This window comes from Gavia stellata, chromosome 33, assembly GCF_030936135.1.
Source record: "Gavia stellata isolate bGavSte3 chromosome 33, bGavSte3.hap2, whole genome shotgun sequence".
Taxonomy (NCBI): Eukaryota; Metazoa; Chordata; class Aves; order Gaviiformes; family Gaviidae; genus Gavia; species Gavia stellata.
Genome location: NC_082626.1, coordinates 4530062 through 4549837, shown reverse-complemented (window position 1 = coordinate 4549837; position 19776 = coordinate 4530062). Strand labels below are relative to the sequence as shown.

General features: G+C 50.7%; 1 protein-coding gene across 1 annotated transcript in view; it reads left to right on the top strand.

Annotated features, from left to right (window-relative positions):
• Positions 1 to 19776, top strand: part of LOC132320049 (hydrocephalus-inducing protein homolog) — a 144031-nt gene that overhangs the window by 65133 nt on the left and 59122 nt on the right. The window contains exons 17-22 of the mRNA XM_059832151.1: positions 1043 to 1195; positions 10149 to 10387; positions 13303 to 13558; positions 15520 to 15663; positions 17389 to 17532; positions 18386 to 18699. Coding sequence (XP_059688134.1) covers positions 1043 to 1195; positions 10149 to 10387; positions 13303 to 13558; positions 15520 to 15663; positions 17389 to 17532; positions 18386 to 18699 — 1250 coding nt within the window. The remainder of the gene's footprint in view (positions 1 to 1042; positions 1196 to 10148; positions 10388 to 13302; positions 13559 to 15519; positions 15664 to 17388; positions 17533 to 18385; positions 18700 to 19776) is intronic.

The following is a 19776-nucleotide window of genomic DNA, read 5'->3' as shown; positions in this document are numbered from 1 at the left end:
GGTTCAACAAGGCGGAGTGCGGGGTCCTGCACTTGGGTCACAACAACCCCATGCAACGCTCCAGGCTTGGGGACGAGTGGCTGGAAAGCTGCCCCGCAGAAAAGGACCTGGGGGTGTTGGTTGACAGCCGGCTGAATATGAGGCAGCAGTGTGCCCAGGTGGCCAAGAAGGCCAACGGCATCCTGGCCTGTATCAGAAGCAGTGTGGTCAGCGGGAGTAGGGAGGTGATCGTGCCCCTGTACTCGGCGCTGGTGAGGCCGCACCTCGAATACTGTGTTCAGTTTTGGGCCCCTCACTATAAGAAGGACCTTGAGGTGCTGGAGCGTGTCCAGAGAAGGGCGACGGAGCTGGTGAGGGGTCACCAGGGCAAGAGGAAATGGCCTCAAGTTGCGCCAGGGGAGGTTCAGGTTGGATATTAGGAAAAATATCTTTCCGGAGAGAGCGGTGAAGCATTGGAAGAGGCTGCCCAGGGAGGTGGTAGAGTCACCATCGCTGGAGGTGTTCAAGGAACGTGTGGACGTGGCACTGCGGGACATGGTTTAGTGGGCATGGTGGTGTTGGGTTGATGGTTGGACTTGATGATCTTAGAGGTCTTTTCTAACCTCAGTGATTCTGTGATCCGTACTCTGAAGAGCCTGCTTTGCTTCTGACTTGGGCTGGTTTTCACCGGTGTCGCTTTGGGAATGTTAACAAAGTCACTCTCCAAGTGGGGCTGTGCAGTAGCAGGAGTCAGGGAGGGTGGTTTGGGGCAAGACTGAGCAGGCACAGGGTAGCGGAAGGAGAGCTAACAGTGTGGAGGAGGTGTGAAAGAGCAAGCATGGGAAACTGGGTTTCTTTATCCCCTGATAGCGGGAGCTTGTGGCTTTCAGATGAGATTGCTCCAGATCCCACAGTTGCTCCAGGCTTTCTGTTTCAGTCTTGCAACACTGAAAACTTCAAAGCACCCTAATTATCCCTCAGTCTAGGAGTACCCTTAGAGCTGTCTAATCTTTTTAAACTTTCCTTGTTCTTTCTGATCTTTCCTACCTGCTTTCTGGAGCAGAAAATCCATCTAGTGAGCATTGGAGAAGGACCAGTTGTCTACGTGCATCCAAATAAGATAAATTTCGGCAGTATCCAAGTTTTGCAAGACGCTTCCCGAACTCTCCACCTCTCCAATCAGACTGTCATCCCTGCATCCTTCTGGGCAGAGATGGTAAGTATCTGTGTGGCTATTTCCCAACAAAAATGACTGGTCCATAACAGCCCGTGACTTGATTTTTATGCACAACATTTCCGTATCGCTCTCCGAGAGAGAAAGCAAGATATTCCATCACAATGCGGCAAGAGCAGCCTGGTTCTGGGGGTGGTTTTAGCTGGGGCACCCCTCAGTAAAATAGAGAGTTTGTATAGATGTTTGAGCAGAAATGAGTCTGGATCATTTTTACAAGTTGTCCCTTTATTTTGTGGAAGGTATTTAGCTCTGAGAGTCATGCTTTTGGAGCTCTAGGAGATGAAGGGAACCATGTGGCCCTTTGCTCCTGAAAGAGCATGGATTTTCCTGTGGTTTCCCTGTTCCCTCTGCATCTCCTTTGCCTCAACCTCCTGTTAACGATAGAGAGTAGGGTGCGAGGTCTGTCCTCCAACTGCTGGTGGTGAGGCGAGTTTCCCCCTTACTGGGGGTCACCCCAGCTGGGTTGTTGCACAAAAATATGCTTGTAAGAGTGGTGTAGCGATGGAGTCTGTGGCCTCCGTAGCGTTGCAGAGCATCTGTGGAGACTAGCTGCAGAAGAAGGTTATTTAATTCATGGAGGCTGCCTAGTGTGACAAGCTGCGTAGCAGGAGGAGAGCTTGGCTGCTTCCCTGGCAGGGGGAGCAGGGCTGATGCAGGCGGAAAGGGCTCGGGTGCTGAGGCTGGGTGGGATGTGCTCCCCACTGGAGGGGGGATCGAGGCAGGAAAACAGGGTTTGGAGGGGGTTTGTGCTTGTCTGTGGTGGGTTGGAGTTCTGGGGCTGGTTAACCCAGGCTGAAATTTCCCTCCTGCTGCTTTTCCAGCAGTTTCACTCCAGTTTCTGTGCCCAGGAGCATAAATGTAACCTCAAAGTGGGGGATTCCCAGGGCAGCTTTCTTTGGCTCCACAACGAAAACCTGCTTTCTGTCTCTGCAGAGAGCAAGCCACCTCGCATGGGTGGCACTGGTGTATAAATGATGGGGTTTGCATGCTTGTACCCAAGACTGACCTGCAGAGCTCTGTTTAGGTACTGCCGTCGGGGTGTGATGCCTTCCCTCCCTCCCCTGGGCAGCTTGCAGTGCACCCAGGGGGCTTGCAGGGGTATATCTGCCTCTCCATTGCCTCAGTGCCCTAACTTATGGGACTGGGCAATAAATCCCATCCTGCTTCCCTGCGATCTCTGCAAATATTGTGCTGATCAATAACTAGAATGGTAATATGAGGTGGTTCAGGGATGGTTTCTTTTCCTGCAGTAAAGATGGCCTCTGCTGTTCCATAGCCCCTCTGCTGACTCCCCAGCATGGAGTTACCCCATGGTGAACGTCTTGGCTTCTCAGGATAGCTGCTGCTATCCTGGAGGTGTTCAAGGAGGCAGGTGCTGGGAACCTGCTGGATCAGGCGTTTCATCAAGGACTCTTCAGACTCTTCAGGACGGTGATGCTGAGCCTGCCTGATGGGAGCAGCGCTGCGGCAGGCGAGGTGTGCTCCAGCTCCTCCCTTGCCCCCAGCAGCTGCCTACTTTGGTGCTGTTTTGTTGCCTCGATTGAAGTTTTGCCCTTTGCTGCTGCCTTAGGCTGCCTGGCAGTTTATTGATGGGAAGAAGAGAGGACTGAATAATTTTGGAGATAAAATTTGAGATGTGGTCGGGTGTCAGGGTGACCTGCACATGTACATCTGAGAGCAGAACTGGCTCCGGCTGTCCCTGAGCCTAGCTGGTGGGTGACTTGGGCATCCTTCATTCCGTTGTGCCCCTGAACCCAAGTCTTGTGTTCCCTAAGATGGCAAAGCTGCTGCTTTGATTTCCTGCTTGGAGATTGCTGCAGGACAGTGAGCTGTGATTTCCCTGTCTCCCGTTTGATGGCTAATCTCGAAACCGTGGCTCTTTGCAGTCAGGCGTCTGGATCACGATTCCCCACTCGAAAGAAAGAGCTATTGATTGAAATTTTCACAGCAACATTACAGCACGCTGACTGGCAGCTCAACAAACTGAATGAGATTAGATTAAGGGGCAGCAACAAGGCAAATAAAAGGCTGGTGTCTTGTTCAGAACAGAAAAGGGAAATGCTGTAATGCAGATGGCCATGGTGGTGTCCTTAACCACCACGTGCAAATGGCTGTTCCTGTCAAGTCAAGCTTTGTTCTTGCTTTATGGGAGAAAAGAGCATTGTCTGAGCAAGCAGAGATGTTTTTTGTGGATAACTTCACTCCGGGATAGCGACTTAAGGAATTACCTGGAGTACCCCTTGTGCACAGGCTTCCCTGTACCCCTCTTCTCTCCGTCGGATGAGTTGCGGGGAACAGCAGTGAGCATCTCTGCCACTAGAAGGAAGGAAATATAAAAACCTCCGAAGCAGTGCATTGCGATGGGGCTTTTAGGGTTTGTAGTGGAGTGTAGGGACTTCATACCCATGTCCTTGGTTGGCTTATCCCTGCTTGCCAGGGTAGCTGCAGGGCTGTGACCTTTGGGGCCAGCGTGTCATCCCCTGCTCATCCACTGAATCCTGTGTCTGTCTGTACTTTTCCCTGTCAGATTGCTTTCCCAGCTGCCAGGCAGCCCCGTTAGAGCATCCTGTGGATCCCGCAAGGGGAGGATTTGCCTTTTTCGTGGTAAAAAAGACTGGAGGAGTAGGTCAACATGAAGGACCTGCTGCAGCTTAGCTGGGGGCTGATGCGACCTGCTGAAAAAAGTGGCTGTTTCTCCTCCTTGCCGCCACTGTCATCTTTTTTCCTGTTTCCCTAAGTGTCTGATTTTTGCCATATTGACAAGTGAGGAAGAGTTGTATTGATTAATGGAAGTGTTTGCTCTCCCTGCAGAAAGGCAGAGAAGGAAAAGCATCTTTCTTTGAACATTTCCTACTTGTTCATTGTCACTCTGTCTTCTCAGGCATCTTTTATTCGGCTGCTAAGAATGACATCTCTTGGCATCACGGAAGGCAGCTGCGTATCACGCCTGTGTGATCAGGAAAGAGAAGACAGGCTTAGGGTGCAATTTTTATTAATCAGCAGCAGCTTTCTTCTGCCTGCATAACCACCGCGCTGGGTCTGTTATGTGCTACCGCAGGGAGGCAAACGGTGGTTTCCTGGTGCCTTGTAATGAGGGAGGAGAGAAAAAAACTTTCTTGGGACTTCCCCTTCTAGTGACGGTGCTCTGCTTCCTAATTTTGAGGTCCGGTCTCCTTTGACGGGATCCTTGACCTCCCTAATCCAGAGCCCTGTGCTCCTGATGGAGCTCACTGCCACCTGGTTTTTCCAGCAGCGGTTGTCCAGCCAGATGTGTTGTCGTCTTCAGGAGAGTGCCTGGGGAGCAGATCCCCTTCCACCTTCCCAGGGATGAGCTGCCGTCAGGTTCAACTGGAGCTGACATTGCAGAAGAGACCAAGTTTTGTTTGTTTTAAAAAAAAAAAAAAAAGCTGTAACTGTTTATCTTCTCACTGGGATTCAGTGGAGAAAATCAACTGATTTTGAGGCAGCATATAAAGGCTCTTGGTCAAACTCGGTGTAAGCAAGGAGAGAACACGTAGTTCCCATTCCCATACTTGCTTCTCTCCTCATTTAGCGCAGGATTTGTTTCATTTACTAATTTCATTGCTTATTATCTCAAGCTTTTGACGACATTCCCTTTGTGAAAGAAATGGTCGTACAGAGGGACAGCAAAACATGGAGATAAACTTAAAACCAGTGCCGATAAAGGGATGCTGCTTTAGTGATTCTGTTTCTTGTTCTGGCTGATGCGCGATTTTGTTATCTGAGCGAATTGTGCAGGCTGCGGGAGGGAAGGCTTCGCAGAGCCTGTCAGCATTGTTCGTAGCTCTCTCCAACTGCTCTCGCTGAAGTCGGAGCAGACTTGAATCGGCAAGAGGGTGGTTTTAAAATCTACTGTAAATTACATTTATTTTTTTGTTTCCCGGAGCATCCGAATAATTAGGCAGCCTGTCAGTGCTTGCTCGTAGCGAGACGCAGGCAGTGCCGTGCCCTTCAAATGATACCTGCAATGCTGTTTAGAGAGGAGTGTTACATTAACTTTGCAGGGTATGGGCAGCATTGGCCCTGAATATGTGGTCTCTTCCAAGGTGAGCAGAGCTTTTGAAGATAAGATGCATAGGCTTAACTCTTTCCAGAGCTGTCCCACCAGAGCCTCGTGGTGCTCTGAAAGCTCACCTTTAGACTTAAACCATTGGTTTGGTTTTTAAAGGCTGTGTTTTGCTAATACAGCAGCACCAATTTGCTGATTTCCACCCAGCTTGGTCATGCCAGAGCTGGACCATGTCTGGAAGCTCACGCCATCGGTCATGAACAGGGGTCAGGGCCAGGAGGGTCCGGTCTTGTGCTGGTGACCGGTTGTATGAAAAGCTGAGGAAGGTGGAAGGCCGTGTCCCTGCCAGGGTTGCACAGGCTTAGGTCCAGGGCATGTGGCTCTTAGGGGAGCAGAGGTTTGGAGGAGACCTTGGAAAAGGTGCCTGAAACGTGACCACAGGGAAGAGGGTTTTTTTATCATGTCAGGTATCTTATATGAGTTCATGCCCTTTCAAAATTGCTGTATTTCAGTAATTGAAGAAGTTGTTGTTCTGCTCGTCTAGGGAAACTAAGCTCATCGTATTGCGCTGCGCCCGTTGGCCAACTGAATTAAAGAAGGGTAGAAGTCTTCAAGGCAATTATGTTCCTACAAGCAAGAGTGACTCAGCGGAGTGCTTTTCCCAAAGGAAAAGCGGGAGGAGTTTGGTTACTAAATGTTGTGCTTGGCAGCAGCCGGCCAAGCCGTGCCCGAGTCCTGGCTGACGAACCCCGATGTGCGGAGCGGTGGCACTGGTCTCCCCAGCTCAGTGGGGAGGGCAGATGGGGTCTGGAGGGGTGAGCTGTGGGCAGGGGCCAAAGGTGGAGACAGGCTTCGTTAGCTCCCTCACCAGTCTGCTATTAGCTGAACCAAGCGTGACAAATTAGGCTGCGTTGTCAGTGGCAGTGAGTGCCATGCTTTAGTTTTTATATTTTTACTGGCTTTAAAGGCTCTGCCTCTTGCTTTCATAAAGCATCCCTTTGATGGTGCGCTGGGGCAGAGGCTAAACCAAGGTGGTCCCCATGCTTCTGCCGAGGAGATGCTGGTGCTGAGGTGCCGGGAGGAGGCTGGTTGTTGGTGGGAGCACCTAGCCAGCCTCGTGCTCTGATCTCCACCTCGTGCTGGGGCTCGGGGTGCTTTTGTGCTGTTTTCTGCCACTGGCAGTTTGTGCGGCTAAAGAGTAGCTTGGAAACGAAGAAGGTGGGGTCCCCCACCTCAGGACTGCGAAAACACCTGGGACAAGGCTCTCCACACGACTGATGTAGGATGGGGTTTTATTTCTCCATCATGTGCAACCTCCACGAGGAGCAATGGGTCAGCCTGACGTGGTGGGAAGGCTCTCTCCCTAGAGCTATGGCTTGGTAAAGTACAGCTGCATTTTTAATACTGAGTTCTGCTTCCTCTTTCGCTTGTGCAAGGCCAGAATGACCAGACCCCTTTAATTAACTCGCTTTGAGTAGCTTCAAGAGAACGGAGTGTGGTGGCTCCTCAGTCGTCCTTTAGGGCAGCCATCCATCCATCCATCCATCCATCCATCCATCCGTCTCTCAGATGCACGCTGGTGTCTGTTGTCATCAAATTTTGGGAGCTCTTATTCACAATGGAAATCTGTCCTGGGAGAAGCTAATGATCTTAGCATTGAACTTCTTGATCAAGTGATCCAGTGATTGATCCCTACCCTTGCCTAGCACTCAGGGACTCTGATGTCTGATAGTGCAAGCTCCTACAGGGATAAAAATAGCCACTGACTTTGTCTATCCAGTGCGTACAGCTATTGCATCGTTTTCCAGAGCATTCAGGGAGAAGCAAGTAGCAGGGGTGTCATCAGAAGTTAGCTCTTGGTCTCCAAAGTGATGGAGTTCTTCAGCATGGCTCCATGAGATTTCCTGTCTCTGGGACACAGCCTGGCTGGGTGTAGGCAGGAGCTGACCTAGAAACCTGAGTGAATGTGGCCCGGCAGAGCCTTTTGGTCCCGGCAGGTCTCCTGTTCAGTGATGCACTGTGCTGCCCCTCGGACCCACACCAAACGCTGACTGAAGGAATGAGGACGCGATGCAAATCACGCTCCTCCGGAGTGGGCTGTTGGCCTGGTAGGGCTTGGTGGGTCTGCGCTGGGTCACCCTGGGAAATTCAAAGTCTGGCTCCGTCGAGACAGCCTATCGTTATTCCTCAGTAATAGTTTCTTGGGTACAATTTACTGCCCGGCTTGTTGCCAAGCTTTGATAAATGAGCTTTGTCAGATAGCAGACTTGCAGATTCACCTCTGGAGCAGAGCTATCAGGTCTCCTTTTCAAGCGAGCTACCCTGTGTCAGCATGAATCAGAGGAAAAGTTGTACATTACCGTCAGTGAAGACTTAACACCCAGCGGCTTGGCATGAACGTGTTGGCTGGGTAGCCCTTGCCTGATGTCAGCGCAGTGGATGCCTCTGAGGCTCCACTGAGGCTACGCACGGGATGCAGGGACAACAGCAGAGGGTTGGTGGGATCCTATGTGGTGAGTGAGGTCAGTCTTCTCTTGTCTACCTGCCTGGGGTTGTGTGCGTCACTGGCCTTTGAGACGAAAATAAATGTGGTGCTGATTTGATGGATTTTCAGTGACTGTAGTCTCTCTGGGTAAGCAGGTAGAGCTCTGCTGACAGGTTTTTGCTTTGTTTGCCATCTTCCAGTCTCGCTAGACACCCTGAGGTTCAGCCTGGTTTTCAAGCACTGCTTCGCCTCCGCAGGCAGGGAGTGTTGGGGGGTGCAGAAACCAAAATGATAATTAGCCAGACCTCAAAGGGAATTTAAGAATATTCCCTAACAGAGTATGAGGTCCCAAACCAGAAGGCTGGAGAGTAAGGTTGCAGGTAATAATGGATGTGGAAGGTGTAGGAGGAGTGAAAAAAGCCTAGCCTGCGCTCCCTGGAGACGCAGAGCCCCGGGGTTTAGCCTGTGCCGACTACCTTCCTCCACTCAAGGACAGGGAGCTGCTGGAGGGGGTACAGCAAAGGGCTACGATGATGATTAGGGGACTGGAACATCTTTCTTACGAGGAAAGGCTGAGGGACTTGGGTCTTTTTAGTCTGGAGAAGAGAAGACTGAGGGGGATCTTATTAATGCTTCTAAATACTGAAGGGGTGGGTGCCAGGGGGATGGGGCGTCTTTTTTCAGTGGTGCCCAGTGACAGGACGAGAGGTAACGGGCACAAACTTGGTCCTAGGAAGTTCCATCTCAACGTGAGGAGGAACTTCTTTACTTCGAGGGTGGCAGAGCACTGGAACAAGCTGCCCAGAGAGGTTGCGGAGTCTGGAGATATTCAAAGCTCACCTGGACGCATTCCTGTGCAACCTGCTCTGGGTGACCCTGCTCTGGTGGGGGGGTTGGACTGGGTGATCTCCAGAGGTCCCTTCCAACCCCTCTCCTTCTGTGAGTCTGTGATTCCACCCTTATCTTGCCTTTGTTTTAAGACTTTCTCTTGCATCTCTAGAGGATAAATGAAATGGAACTGAGTTTATTAGTTTTGCCAGCGCCTGGAATAGTTGTGATGCCTTTGGTGTGCTCCATCCTGGGATGCAGGCATGCAGCCCTGACCCGCTCTCCGTGCAGGGCGCAGTCAGCCTGAGGAGTTACTGTAGCTGGGGCGCCTACCCACGCTGCTGGGACCCTGAATGCTCAGCAAGTTATTGCTTCCCTGGCCTCCCGCTAGTCTTACCCTCGTTTTGGGGGGTTATTTAAAATGCTTTCCATGACTTTGAAGTGCTGCTTGGTTTACTGATGCTCTTCTCCCTTGGGCTGGCTGGTGTCCTGTTAGAGCTCAGTGCCGCCAGCCTGACAGATGGAAACTCAAGCTGACTTCACCTGGATCAGGCACTGGGATCATGTCAGGCCTCCAAGCTCATCATTGCTTTTCATTAAAAAAAAAAAAAAAAAAAATAGAAAAACCCCTTTTCTCTTACAATACTGAGGTGTTTGGGGTGAGTAGTGCCTGTTGTCCCAAACACAGCACTGAACTGTGGAGTGCGTGTGCCACTAACATCGTGGTGGACACTTTGAAGCCGTACATCTACATCCCAGTGCATTTCAGGCTGGCCAGGGAGCACTGCATTCGTTTCTCTTTGTCTGCTGCAAGCTTGCTCCCTGCGAACGTGGTTTTAAATGGAATTGGGGGTCCAGCGCCCTTATTGCCCCATCTGTAGAGGGAGGTCTGTGAGAGACCAGAGGAAGAGAACGCTTGGGAAGCCCCGGCCATGCCCACAGGGCGTGTCTTGCCCTTTCTTTGGGCTTATTTCTTTACTGCCCTGCTGTAAACACTTAGAGCTGAATGTTTCAAAGCCAAGGACAGTGGGACACCTCGCTGCAGCTGATGATCAGTGGGGCCCGAGTGCTTCAGTCCTTCAGGGGCTGTTGAAAAGCACTGCCGAACTCTTGGGAAAGAAGACTTTGGTGTTGGGGTTTTGATCGACCGGTTTTGCAGAGTTATTCTTCAGGCTCTCAGCAGTATCCCGCTGCCACGGTGGGATTTGAGCAGTCCTGGCTTCCTCTGGCCTTGAGCCTTGATGCAAACCGGGTGACCGTGGTTGGGAAGGCAGGAGAGATAAAGTAGCTTCCCTTGGTGCGCACTCCGAAAGAGAGACCAAAAGAAGAGGGGGAATAACCTTCTCCTGAGGATGAGCATCTCTTGGTTTGGGCAAGACTGGGTTAATGAAGTGAGTCTGTTAAAGGAGGGCAAATTACAGGTTGTGTAAGCTCCTGCATAGTTGTTCTTTCCAGACACTGTAGCTTAGATTTAGGGAAATGAAGCCTTTCTGGTTTTTACCCTCATATCTTTAGTCCTTCCTTTTCCTGCGCCCCACAAGAGACCAGGGTCCATGGTTTCCATCCTCATTAGTGTTTGGCTTGTCTTACAGGCTGGCAAACGCTCGCGCTGGAGGATTGAACCCCGTAGAGGAGTGATCCCCCCTGAGAGCGAAGTGTCTGTGACCGTCATAGCAAACTTGGATGACACAGAGAAATTCAAGGACGAGGTGAACCTGTTCATAGAGAACAGTCGTTCTTATGTCATCCCCGTCCAGGCTGTCGGCATCGGCACCACGATTGTCACTGACAAACCTTTTGGTCCGGAGCTCAACTTGGGACCCCACTTCAGGTAGGATATCTCTCATCACCTGCTTCTGCCATGGGCTCAGCCAGGAGGAGTTTTGCTGTGGTCCTTCAGGCTAGTTCTCCTCCCGTGCTCAAGGTCCTGGCTCCATTTCACTGAAGCCACAAGAATTCCTTTAGAAGCATTTTATGGCCAGTTGAAAGACGTTAGATACCCTCAAAAGCCACCAAAATGGACACCAGTTGCTAAATTGTCACTGAATTGCCCTTAGTTATAATACATTTATTTCCTCACTTTATCAAATAAAGATATGGGGGAAAACAGCAGGTCCCCGAAGCCTCCGGCTGGAAAACACTGCATTACGAGTATAAACATATTTCCCTTCGCAATAACATGGCTTGCTTTTTCACTCACTGTGGAGTATCATCTTGCAACAGCGGAAAACCGTGGAGGTACCTTGTTAGCAACTCCTCGACTAAATTAATGGTGCTGCTTTATTTCCCCTCTGCCCGGGAGTCCTGGAGGAGCAGCAGAATTTGTCTTTGCCCTGTATCATGCCTCAGTTCACTCGTCATCCCCGGCTCCCCTGCCGGGCGGCTCTTTATTAGACGTAGTCGCTCTTTCCTGGTTTCTCCTGCCTGCTTTCCTCCCTGTCTCCTCCGTCAAGACCGCAGCAGCAGCCCGGGGCACGGGCAAGCGAGGGTGGCTGCAGGCCCAGCTCTGAAAGGGAGAGGAGGAGAGATCTGCTGAGGTTGGGTGGGGTAAATTGGGAGTTTCAACTGAAAGAGCTTGGCTCAGAGGAGGGGATTTATCGATCCTAACAGGCATGTCTGAAACCAGGCACATCCCTGTTTAAACAGTGGGGGAAACTAAGCCTTTGCAAAGTGCTGCTCACCTTGTGTTTGGAGACCTTTTGGGGCGAGAGGCATCATCTTCTCGAGGTGCCTGTTCCTTTCCCTGGCTGCAAAGAGGGTCCACAGTGCTCCGATACCTAAAATTTTAGTTGGAGCAGGTTAATCCCGCCATAAGCATTTAGGATAGATTTTTAGGGACTTAAATATGCATCCACAAGCCATCCACATCAGCAGGGACATTGCAGGGAGGTTGGTGCTTGTCCAGCGTGTCCTGTGCTCCGTGCAGCCACAAATTGCCTTCGCAACACGGGGGACAATGTTAGGGTGGTTCACGTCATCGTGTTCTGCCGCCCTTCACCCGCAGGCTCTGTTTGGAGCTGTTGCCGTTGGTGTCAGCTGCAGAGCTGCCACCGGCTGAGCTGAGGTGGGACCCCGGTAACATCTCTGAGTTGGGCTTTCCCAGAGCCACAGATTCTGCATCTCCCCAGAGCTGCTCCAAGCTTTCATCTGTTGCTCTCCCCAATGTACACCATGTCATACTAAACTTGTATACGTCATTTTTTTTAACAGTCTGTTTCACAGACTAGTTTGTTCTATACTGTCGCTTCTGTGTTTGTATTTAGCTGCTTATGGCAGACAGGCATTTTGTGAGCCACATATTGTGTACCTTTCAAAAAGACACTAACTGTTCCAGGAACTCTTCATTTCCTGGTCATGCTCGGATTTATAGAGGGTAAAAGAATTACTCCAGACTAGCCTGCGGTTAGTGTTTCTTTACCTGAAGGAGTCAATTTCCATTGAATATTCATTTGGTTTTATATCTAGCTCTAGTTATTCATCTCTTGCTGTTGTTCCGTTCCCTCAGCAGCTAGAGCTGGTCTTGCTGCCGTGTTCGTATTGGGGAAACTTCTGTTGATCCCGTGTTCTCAGAGTGCATTTATCTCCCTAAAACACAAAACCAGCTGCACTGTTCAGGCAAAGGGCGATACGTTGGGAGCGATGAGGGTTGGCTGCTCTCTAAGGGATGAGATCCCACCAGCGAGGCAGGCGGTGCCCGGATCACCAGATGAGTCTCTATACCCTGCAGCCTCCCCAACAGCGTCTTTGGAGGAAGCCATCTGAGGCAGCAGCTCCCAAGGGGAAGGTGAAATGGCAGCGAAGCTGTTCCTCCCTCTACTTGCGGCCAGGCCAGCTTAGCGTCTGATGCAGCGAGACCTGCACCTTGGAAAAATACTCGGATTATTAAGCCCCAAAGGCTGGTGATGCTCTGTCTGCAGCAACTGAGATGATGTTTGTGTTGGGTCTGGCTGAGATGGAGTTCCTTTTCCCCACAGCAGCCCTCATAGTGCTGTGCTTGGTACTGGTAGCTGGAAGGTGTCGATAAGGCACCAGTGGTCTGGGTGCTGCTCGCACAGCATCCGGGCTGTCTCTCCGACACTCCCCTCTCACTGGTGGGCTGGGGGTGGGCAAGGTTTTGGGAGGGGACACAGCCAGGACAGCTGACCCAGACTGACCGAAGGGATGTTCCATCCCATACGACGCCTGCTCAGCAATAAAAGCTAAGAGAAAGGAGGAGGAAGGGGGGGCATTCGTTATTACAACATTTGTCTTGTGGAGCAACTGCTAAGCATACTGAAGCTCTTCTTCTTGGGAAGTGGCTGGACATCACCTGCTGATGGGAAGTAGAGAATAAATCTTTTATTTTCCTTAGCTTCCGCACACAGCCTTTGCTTTTGCTGTATTAAACTGCCTTTATCTTGACCCACGAGGTTTTTTCCATCTGATTTTCTCCCCGCCCTGTCCTGCTGAGGAGGGGAGTGATAGAGCGGCTTGGTGGGCACCTGGAGTCCAGCCGAGGTCAACCCACCACTATGTTCTCCATGAAGCTTTTCCTTGCTGTGCACAACCAGACCAGCTGCTGGATGGTGATGAACTTCGGGGCAACCAAGGTCCAGCTCTTGCTGTAGCTTTGAGCTAGGTCAGCCTTTTTGGAGGTGCCTTTATTGCTGAGTGTGCAGTCAGATAACGCCATCAGGGTGCTGAAGCTGGGTGATCACTGGGAAATAGCAGCTCCCATGACATTTTCCATCTCTGTTTCTCTTCTAGCCTGGATCCCTGCAGTTACCACTTCAAGTTGACCAATAAAGGACGACGCACCCATCAGCTCTATTGGACGACGGAAGGTTTTTCCCCGTTTCGCCTGCGTCATCGTCTCCCGGCCATCAGTAACAGCAAGGGCAAAGATGCCTCCCAGAGCCCCAAACCCGCCTGCCCCGTGTTCAGGCTTCGGCCGCTAAGGGTGGAGCTGATGCCGGGCAAGACCGTGGAGATGACGCTGGAAGGCTTCTCCAGCACTCCTCAGGTGAGGTCCCCCATGAGGGCTGAGCCTTTCCCATCAGATCACATCCACTGGGACTTCTTTTGCAGCCCCTTGACATTTTCCTGCGAAAATGAGCAAGAGCTTTCCAGAAACTGATTTAATGCCACAAGTTACCACGGCAGCACCAGATGCTTTTCTTGCTGGCCACCATCAGTTGCTAAGGCTTTTTTTCGTGTTTCTATAGCTACCATAAACCCAACTTGCTGACACCAAAATGCGGGCTGAAGGAAGTATTGCTACTTCAGGGGCAAACAGCAGGTTACGAGGTGTCGTGTGCTGAGGCAGAAAGGAAGGGCAGGGAAAATAAGTTACACTTAGACTAGGAACACAGGCAGAAAGTAGATTAAAAAATGCAAGGTAATATATCTGGGGGAAGCAGTGAGTAAGAGTAAAACAAACGACCTGTGAGGGGAGGGAGTGTCTGGGAGCAGCATCATTTTTCCTCTGTAGACAAACATAAGCCGAGGGCTTGTCTAGCACTGAGTCCTGGAGGAGAAAAACGAACAGGGTGTGTCAGCTCTAATGATCATTCTCCACGGGGGAGCCTGTTCCCAGGGATCATTATACTTGGCAGCTTGACTTTTGTCAATATTTCCATAACAGCTCACCCCAGTCTCTCAGCCAGCCGCGGTGTCCCAAGGGCAGCCAGGTCTTGCAGCACCCTTGGATGGCAGCTGAGAGGGGGGATTTCAGCAGGGTCACTGGGTGTTCTCCCTGGACCCTTCTTTCCAGGGGAAATCCAGCTCTGCAGAGAAACTGCCAGCTAACTCTGGTGTGCATTCCCTGGCTCCAGATGTTTAAGCAACTATGGAATAAATCCCCATTAAGCTCCTGCTGATAGCAGTGCTTTGAAAGGTGTTTTAAAGGGTTGCCTCAGTAGCAGCTTGAGGAAGACTTGATTACTGACTCAGTTGACTGTGGTGGGACTGTTCCTGTGCAGTTCTGAGCCCAAAGGTTTTGCTGAAGAGGGAAAAAGGTACTGGAAAGGAAACAAAGTGATCAGGGCACTGGTGAGGGTGTCTTGCCTGGAAAGGCCAAAGGGGATCTGTGAGCTCAGCTGTGGCTGCCTGGCTCGTGCAGTCAAAGCCCAGACCCTGGGAGTGGGCTTTCCACCTTACTTGGGTCTGGAGAACTTAATACTCTTCAGGTTGGCCAGAAGCCCAACTGCCTGCACTGTCTGTGCAACACAGATGATTTTGGAGACTGTAGGCTCCAATGAGGAGTTGAGTTGTGGTGTTGTACCAGAGGGAAGAGTGAGAAATGACGGGAGGAATTTGGGAAAGTGAAACCATGAGAAATCAGGAAAAAGTCTTGAACGCAAGAGCATCCCGCTTCAGCAGAGGGTTTTCGTGTGAAGTGCAAGACATCTCTTTTCTGGGGAGATTGCTTTTAAAACCAGCTTTAGGAGGGCACAGTACATCCTTGGAATGAGTGATCCCCTCTTTACCTGAAGGCAGGCTGGCTGTTTGGGTTTTTCCCATGGATCCTTTCCACTAAGCTTCCAAGGGAGGGTTTGCTGGCATTTGCCTTTCTACCACTTGTTTCCCTTAATATAGTTGCGTATTTTTTAATCCATTCCTACAGCCTTCTGTAAGCATTGTGCTTAGCGATGGGGCACATCAAATCATTATTTGGGGCAGGGATTATTACAATTGTAGACAGCACATGACTCAAGTGCCTTTTGCGGATGTTGGGGTGTAGTGTTATGGACATTTGAGTGCAGCATAAATAGGATGCAGCATAGGAAGAGAGGGGGCTGTTGAGGAGATGAGTGACTGTAACTTTATGGCAGTAATAGCTGCTGATGGCCAAGATCCCATGGCATCGTTTTTATCCAGGCTATCAAAATCCTTTATGTCCATGGTCGGGTGGCTAGCAACTGCAGGGTGTTTTCTGGATGCCCTGCTAGCACCCGCTGAGTGACGTGTGCCTCTTGCATGCAGGTGGTGAAGGAGCGGCTGCTGTGTCATGCCATGGTGGGGAGCAAGGCAGGGAAGGCACAGATCATGCAAGTGGATGTCACCTGTGAGTTTGTTGTTCCCGTTGTGCAGCTATCCTCCAGAGAAGTCACTTTCCGCGTGGAGAAGGTAAGTCTTTGGATTGCATCCTGACATTGAATAGCTTGGCTGATGACTGAGAGCCCGTGGGGTGTGTGCGCTTGTGTTCAAAGGGGGAAGTTAAATATCTTCTCCAAGTCCTCGGGGCTTTGGCTATTGATTTGAGCAGGACAAAGCTTTTGCCATTAACACAGAGATCATTATTTCACTCCTCTGGGCTGGGGGACAGTCTCAGCAGCTCTATTCTGCCTTTTGTGATGGGGAGACAGAATTGAGCTGCTGAGCCAAGGGCGGAGGGTGAGATGTGTGGGACCCCCGAGGACAGCGTGGGCTTTGCTCAGCCACCTCGTGTGCTGGGGCTGCAGCTGAGCGATGCTAAACCCGCTCCTCACCCCTCCTGAGGCGCTTTGTAAAATAAGTGAGGACATTTTTAGGGCTGGGACTGTTTCTTAACTTCACCAAAGTAAAACTGAGATTACAGCGGCTCCGCTGAGGGGGGATCGTGGCCACTTGTAGAGAGACACCAGTTTCTGTACTCAGTATAACGGGAGGTTTTTAAGGATCCTCCAAGGCACGGTGAAGTCTGAACACTGATCCTGTAGGGGAGCTGAGAAAAACTGATTTAGCTGTCAACTCCTCAGGCTGATGAGGAAAAACTGTCATCTCTTGTCTCTCTTTGCCTTCTCTGCTGTTGGTATGGATGGTAGCTCTTTGCATTTCCCCAAGCCTCACTTTCTTCAAAGGACCCACAGACGTCCTTCAGCCGCAGTGGTGATAACACCAACGTGAAGCAGGTGCCCTTTAGTCTCTGGATCCTGACTCCTGCATCATCTTTCCCTCTCCCGCGAGGAGCCTGAAAAAGAGAAGATATTTCATTATTTAGTTTCTGTGTTTTCAGGTCTCTCCTCCGGTTCCCAGGCTTCCAGAGAAGCACAGAATCCTGTGAGCAGGCAGTTCAGATTTAATTAGAAGCTTTTCAGCTCTCCCTGATGTCTGCCTGTGGTCTGCTTGATGCCACGCGCTCCGATTTATCGAGCGTTACGATGCTGCAGCTGTTTGATATCAATACACCCAGAACTAGTTTCCTAAACACTGCCTAGTTTATATAAACCATGCAGGAAGCCCAGAGCAATGCGTAAACAGGAAGAAATAGCTTAGGCTGAGCTTGAGCTTTGAGGCTACAGACACCTTGTCACTGTAGCAGGGGTGGCAGGAGACACGTTGCAAACGAACTGTCGAGGTTTCTCGCTGGCTGTATGTGCATGGAAATGTTCAAAGCTAACCGTAGGCTACTGCAGGCTCTCCACTACATGCTAAATCCTGCTTGCTTTTCTCCTCTGACTAGCATCACTGCTTTTATGAGGCTACCAGAACCGATAGGCTTATAAGAAATGACCGTATGTGCGTGAAAAGTCTTGTGCCATTCCGCCCAAGAGAGGGTACAAAACTGGAGACAAACGAATTGGGTTCACTTTCTCTTTTGATCTTGTTCAAGCAGCTGCCTCCTCTCGGGGTCCTATCCCCCCATCTGTACATGAGACTGTTTCCCTGTCCCCCGGGGGATGCTCTAGTTTCTAAAGACGAAAAGCATCTGATCTACTTCAGGGAAACCTTTCTAGAAGGGTAGAAGTGAATAAAAATAGTAAATAGAGGTGTATGCTCTTCTGGGGTTGAAAAACTTGAAACGCATCAGAAAGGAAAGGACGTCCGTGGTCGCTTCAGGTTGTTTTTTTTCCTTGTCTCCTGTTTCTGTAGCAACCCGGTGATGTCCTTGCTCTTCAGCACAAGCCTCTTTCTTTAAAAAACAACTCCTCCCTGCCACTCAGCGTTGTCCTGGCCCTAGAGCAACCCTTCATGATCTGCAATGCCGACCAGCAGCCCCTCCCCGCAGATGTTCAGGTGAGCAGCCGTGGACCTTCGTGCTGGTGGGGTTTGAAGAGGGAGGAGTGTGGTGGTGCGTTTCTGTTGGGAGGTCCTCTGGTAGAGAGGTTTATTCTTTAGAATCAGCAGTAGACTGGCCCAAACTAAATTAGATTCGAAAGAAGTTGCTGAAGGAACCAAAATATCATCTGAATTGGGGAAATACGTCCTGGCTCTAAGCCATGAGAAGGGAGCGTGCAACTAGGTCTGGGCATGCCATGTAGTAAAGGTGTCTCCTGGAATCCATCCTAGCTCTCCAGCAGCCATCCAGATAACCTCAAGAAGCAGCTTGCTCCCTTCAAGAGCAGCCCTGCTTTCCAGAAGGCTGAGGATGCTCCTCCAGCCGCTCCCCGGCACCTGCCCCCGTTGTTGGTGGAAGGTGTTGGGTATGGACTCTGCTAAACGTGTTGTGGTAGGCACGGCCACCATTTCTGTGCCGTGCCAGTGACTAGCACCTGCAAGGGTGAGGCTGCAATGCCGTTGCGCTTGTGCTGTGAGGATAAAGGAGTTCCTGTAGAGTCAGGGCAAAAGGTCCTGGCTTGCCAGAGTGCTGGTTTGGTTATGTATTTAGCATATAGCTTCTGTGGGTCCAGAATTCAGGAGAACAATATTTACTTCCCTCTTGTACTGATGCAGAGCCCAGAGGCATGAGCCTGAGATAGTTTCAGACAAGAGTGGTGTGGTGCTTGCGGGCACGTGCACGCTGTAAAGAAAAGGAAGGATGAACTGAGAAGGCCACGTTGGGGTCACATGTTGAATATTTACATGTTTCATGCCATCAGACCTTGGGACTTCATCACACTGGTGCTTAATACTCTTCATCTCCTTGCAGCCCATGAAGCTGGAGGTCGGGGAGGAGCTTCACCTCTCCATCAGATTTAACCCTGCTTTTGAAGAGCATTTGAACACCTGGGTAGCAGAGAAGGCTCTGAAAATACACTTTCTCGAGCACCCTCATGAGGAACAGATCACCATTCGGGGAGAGGTCTACTTCCCGAATCTCCACATCCAGACCACGGCCCTGGACTTCGGCTGCATCTTGAACGACACTGAAGCTGTCCAGTATGTCGAGATGACTAACTGCAGCCCGCTGCTTGTCCAGTACCACTGGTCATTCCTGGTGGACAGCCACGCGAAGCAGATGAGGTACGTGCACCAATGCCCTTTCCTTGAAGCTCTTCTTCCTGGTGTCCCGTTTGTACTTTGCAAAGACCAAGTTGTTTGCCTGGGATCCGACAAATTGCCTTCAACTTTCCCTTGTGGAAAGAACACCTACCAGGTGTGGTCAGGGTCGATGCATAGGGAATAGGTGATCTCCACCAGTTTGATGCTGGGAAAGAGGCAGCGTTCTCCAGCCAAGCTGGGACCGTAAGACATGACCAACACTTTTCGCATAGCCCGTAGCCTAGAATCCTGCTTGGTGTCTGGAGCTACAGAGCCATGCTTAGGTGCTTGGAGAAGCAGATCTATAACGGGAGCTCTCTTCCTTCCCTGCCAACCCTACTTGTCGTCATGTCATACAAAGAACCTACACAGGCACTGCCACCAGAACGCTGTGCTGCTGCCCCAGTCTTGCTGCTGCTATGCCGTAGCCCCCGTACTGGTTCCCCTGGGAAGGAAAGCTGGTGTGGAAAGCTGCTTTCTCAGACCTTTGTGGCCTGAGGCAAACACCACCTTGGTGAAGTGAGTTTTCATCTGCTCAACTGCACGTCATATTTGCCAAACAGCTCTTTAGTGTTTTACAGCGAAATGGCAGGTCCTGCTGCAGGTCCTGCTGCAGCTTTGGGTACAGCTGTAGATGTTGGGGGGAGGACTTGTCTGAACATCCCCTGGGAGCAGGGCCACCCCGCCCTGGTCTGTGGTTTCCAAGCCAATCTTGTAGTCATGCCGGAGCACATCTATAAACAGATTTCTAGCAGTTCCTCCTGCTGTGGCCTCTCTGCATAGTATAAAAGTCTTGTCTGGGCAGTTTTAATTACAGTCACAAATGGTTTTTCCATAATGCCCTAGGAAACCAAGCAAAATCACCCATTGTGCATTGAAGTGCTGCTATTACAAATACCAGAGATCATCAATAAACAGTTTTGTTCAGGGCATTGGGATCTGGCTCAGAGGAGACGACCTATTGGGAAATGGAAATTAGCTATGGCTATGAGGAGGGCTTGGGGGAGAAGATCTGGGCATTGGGGTAGCCCGTCCACAGCTGGCTCTTGCCAAGTAACA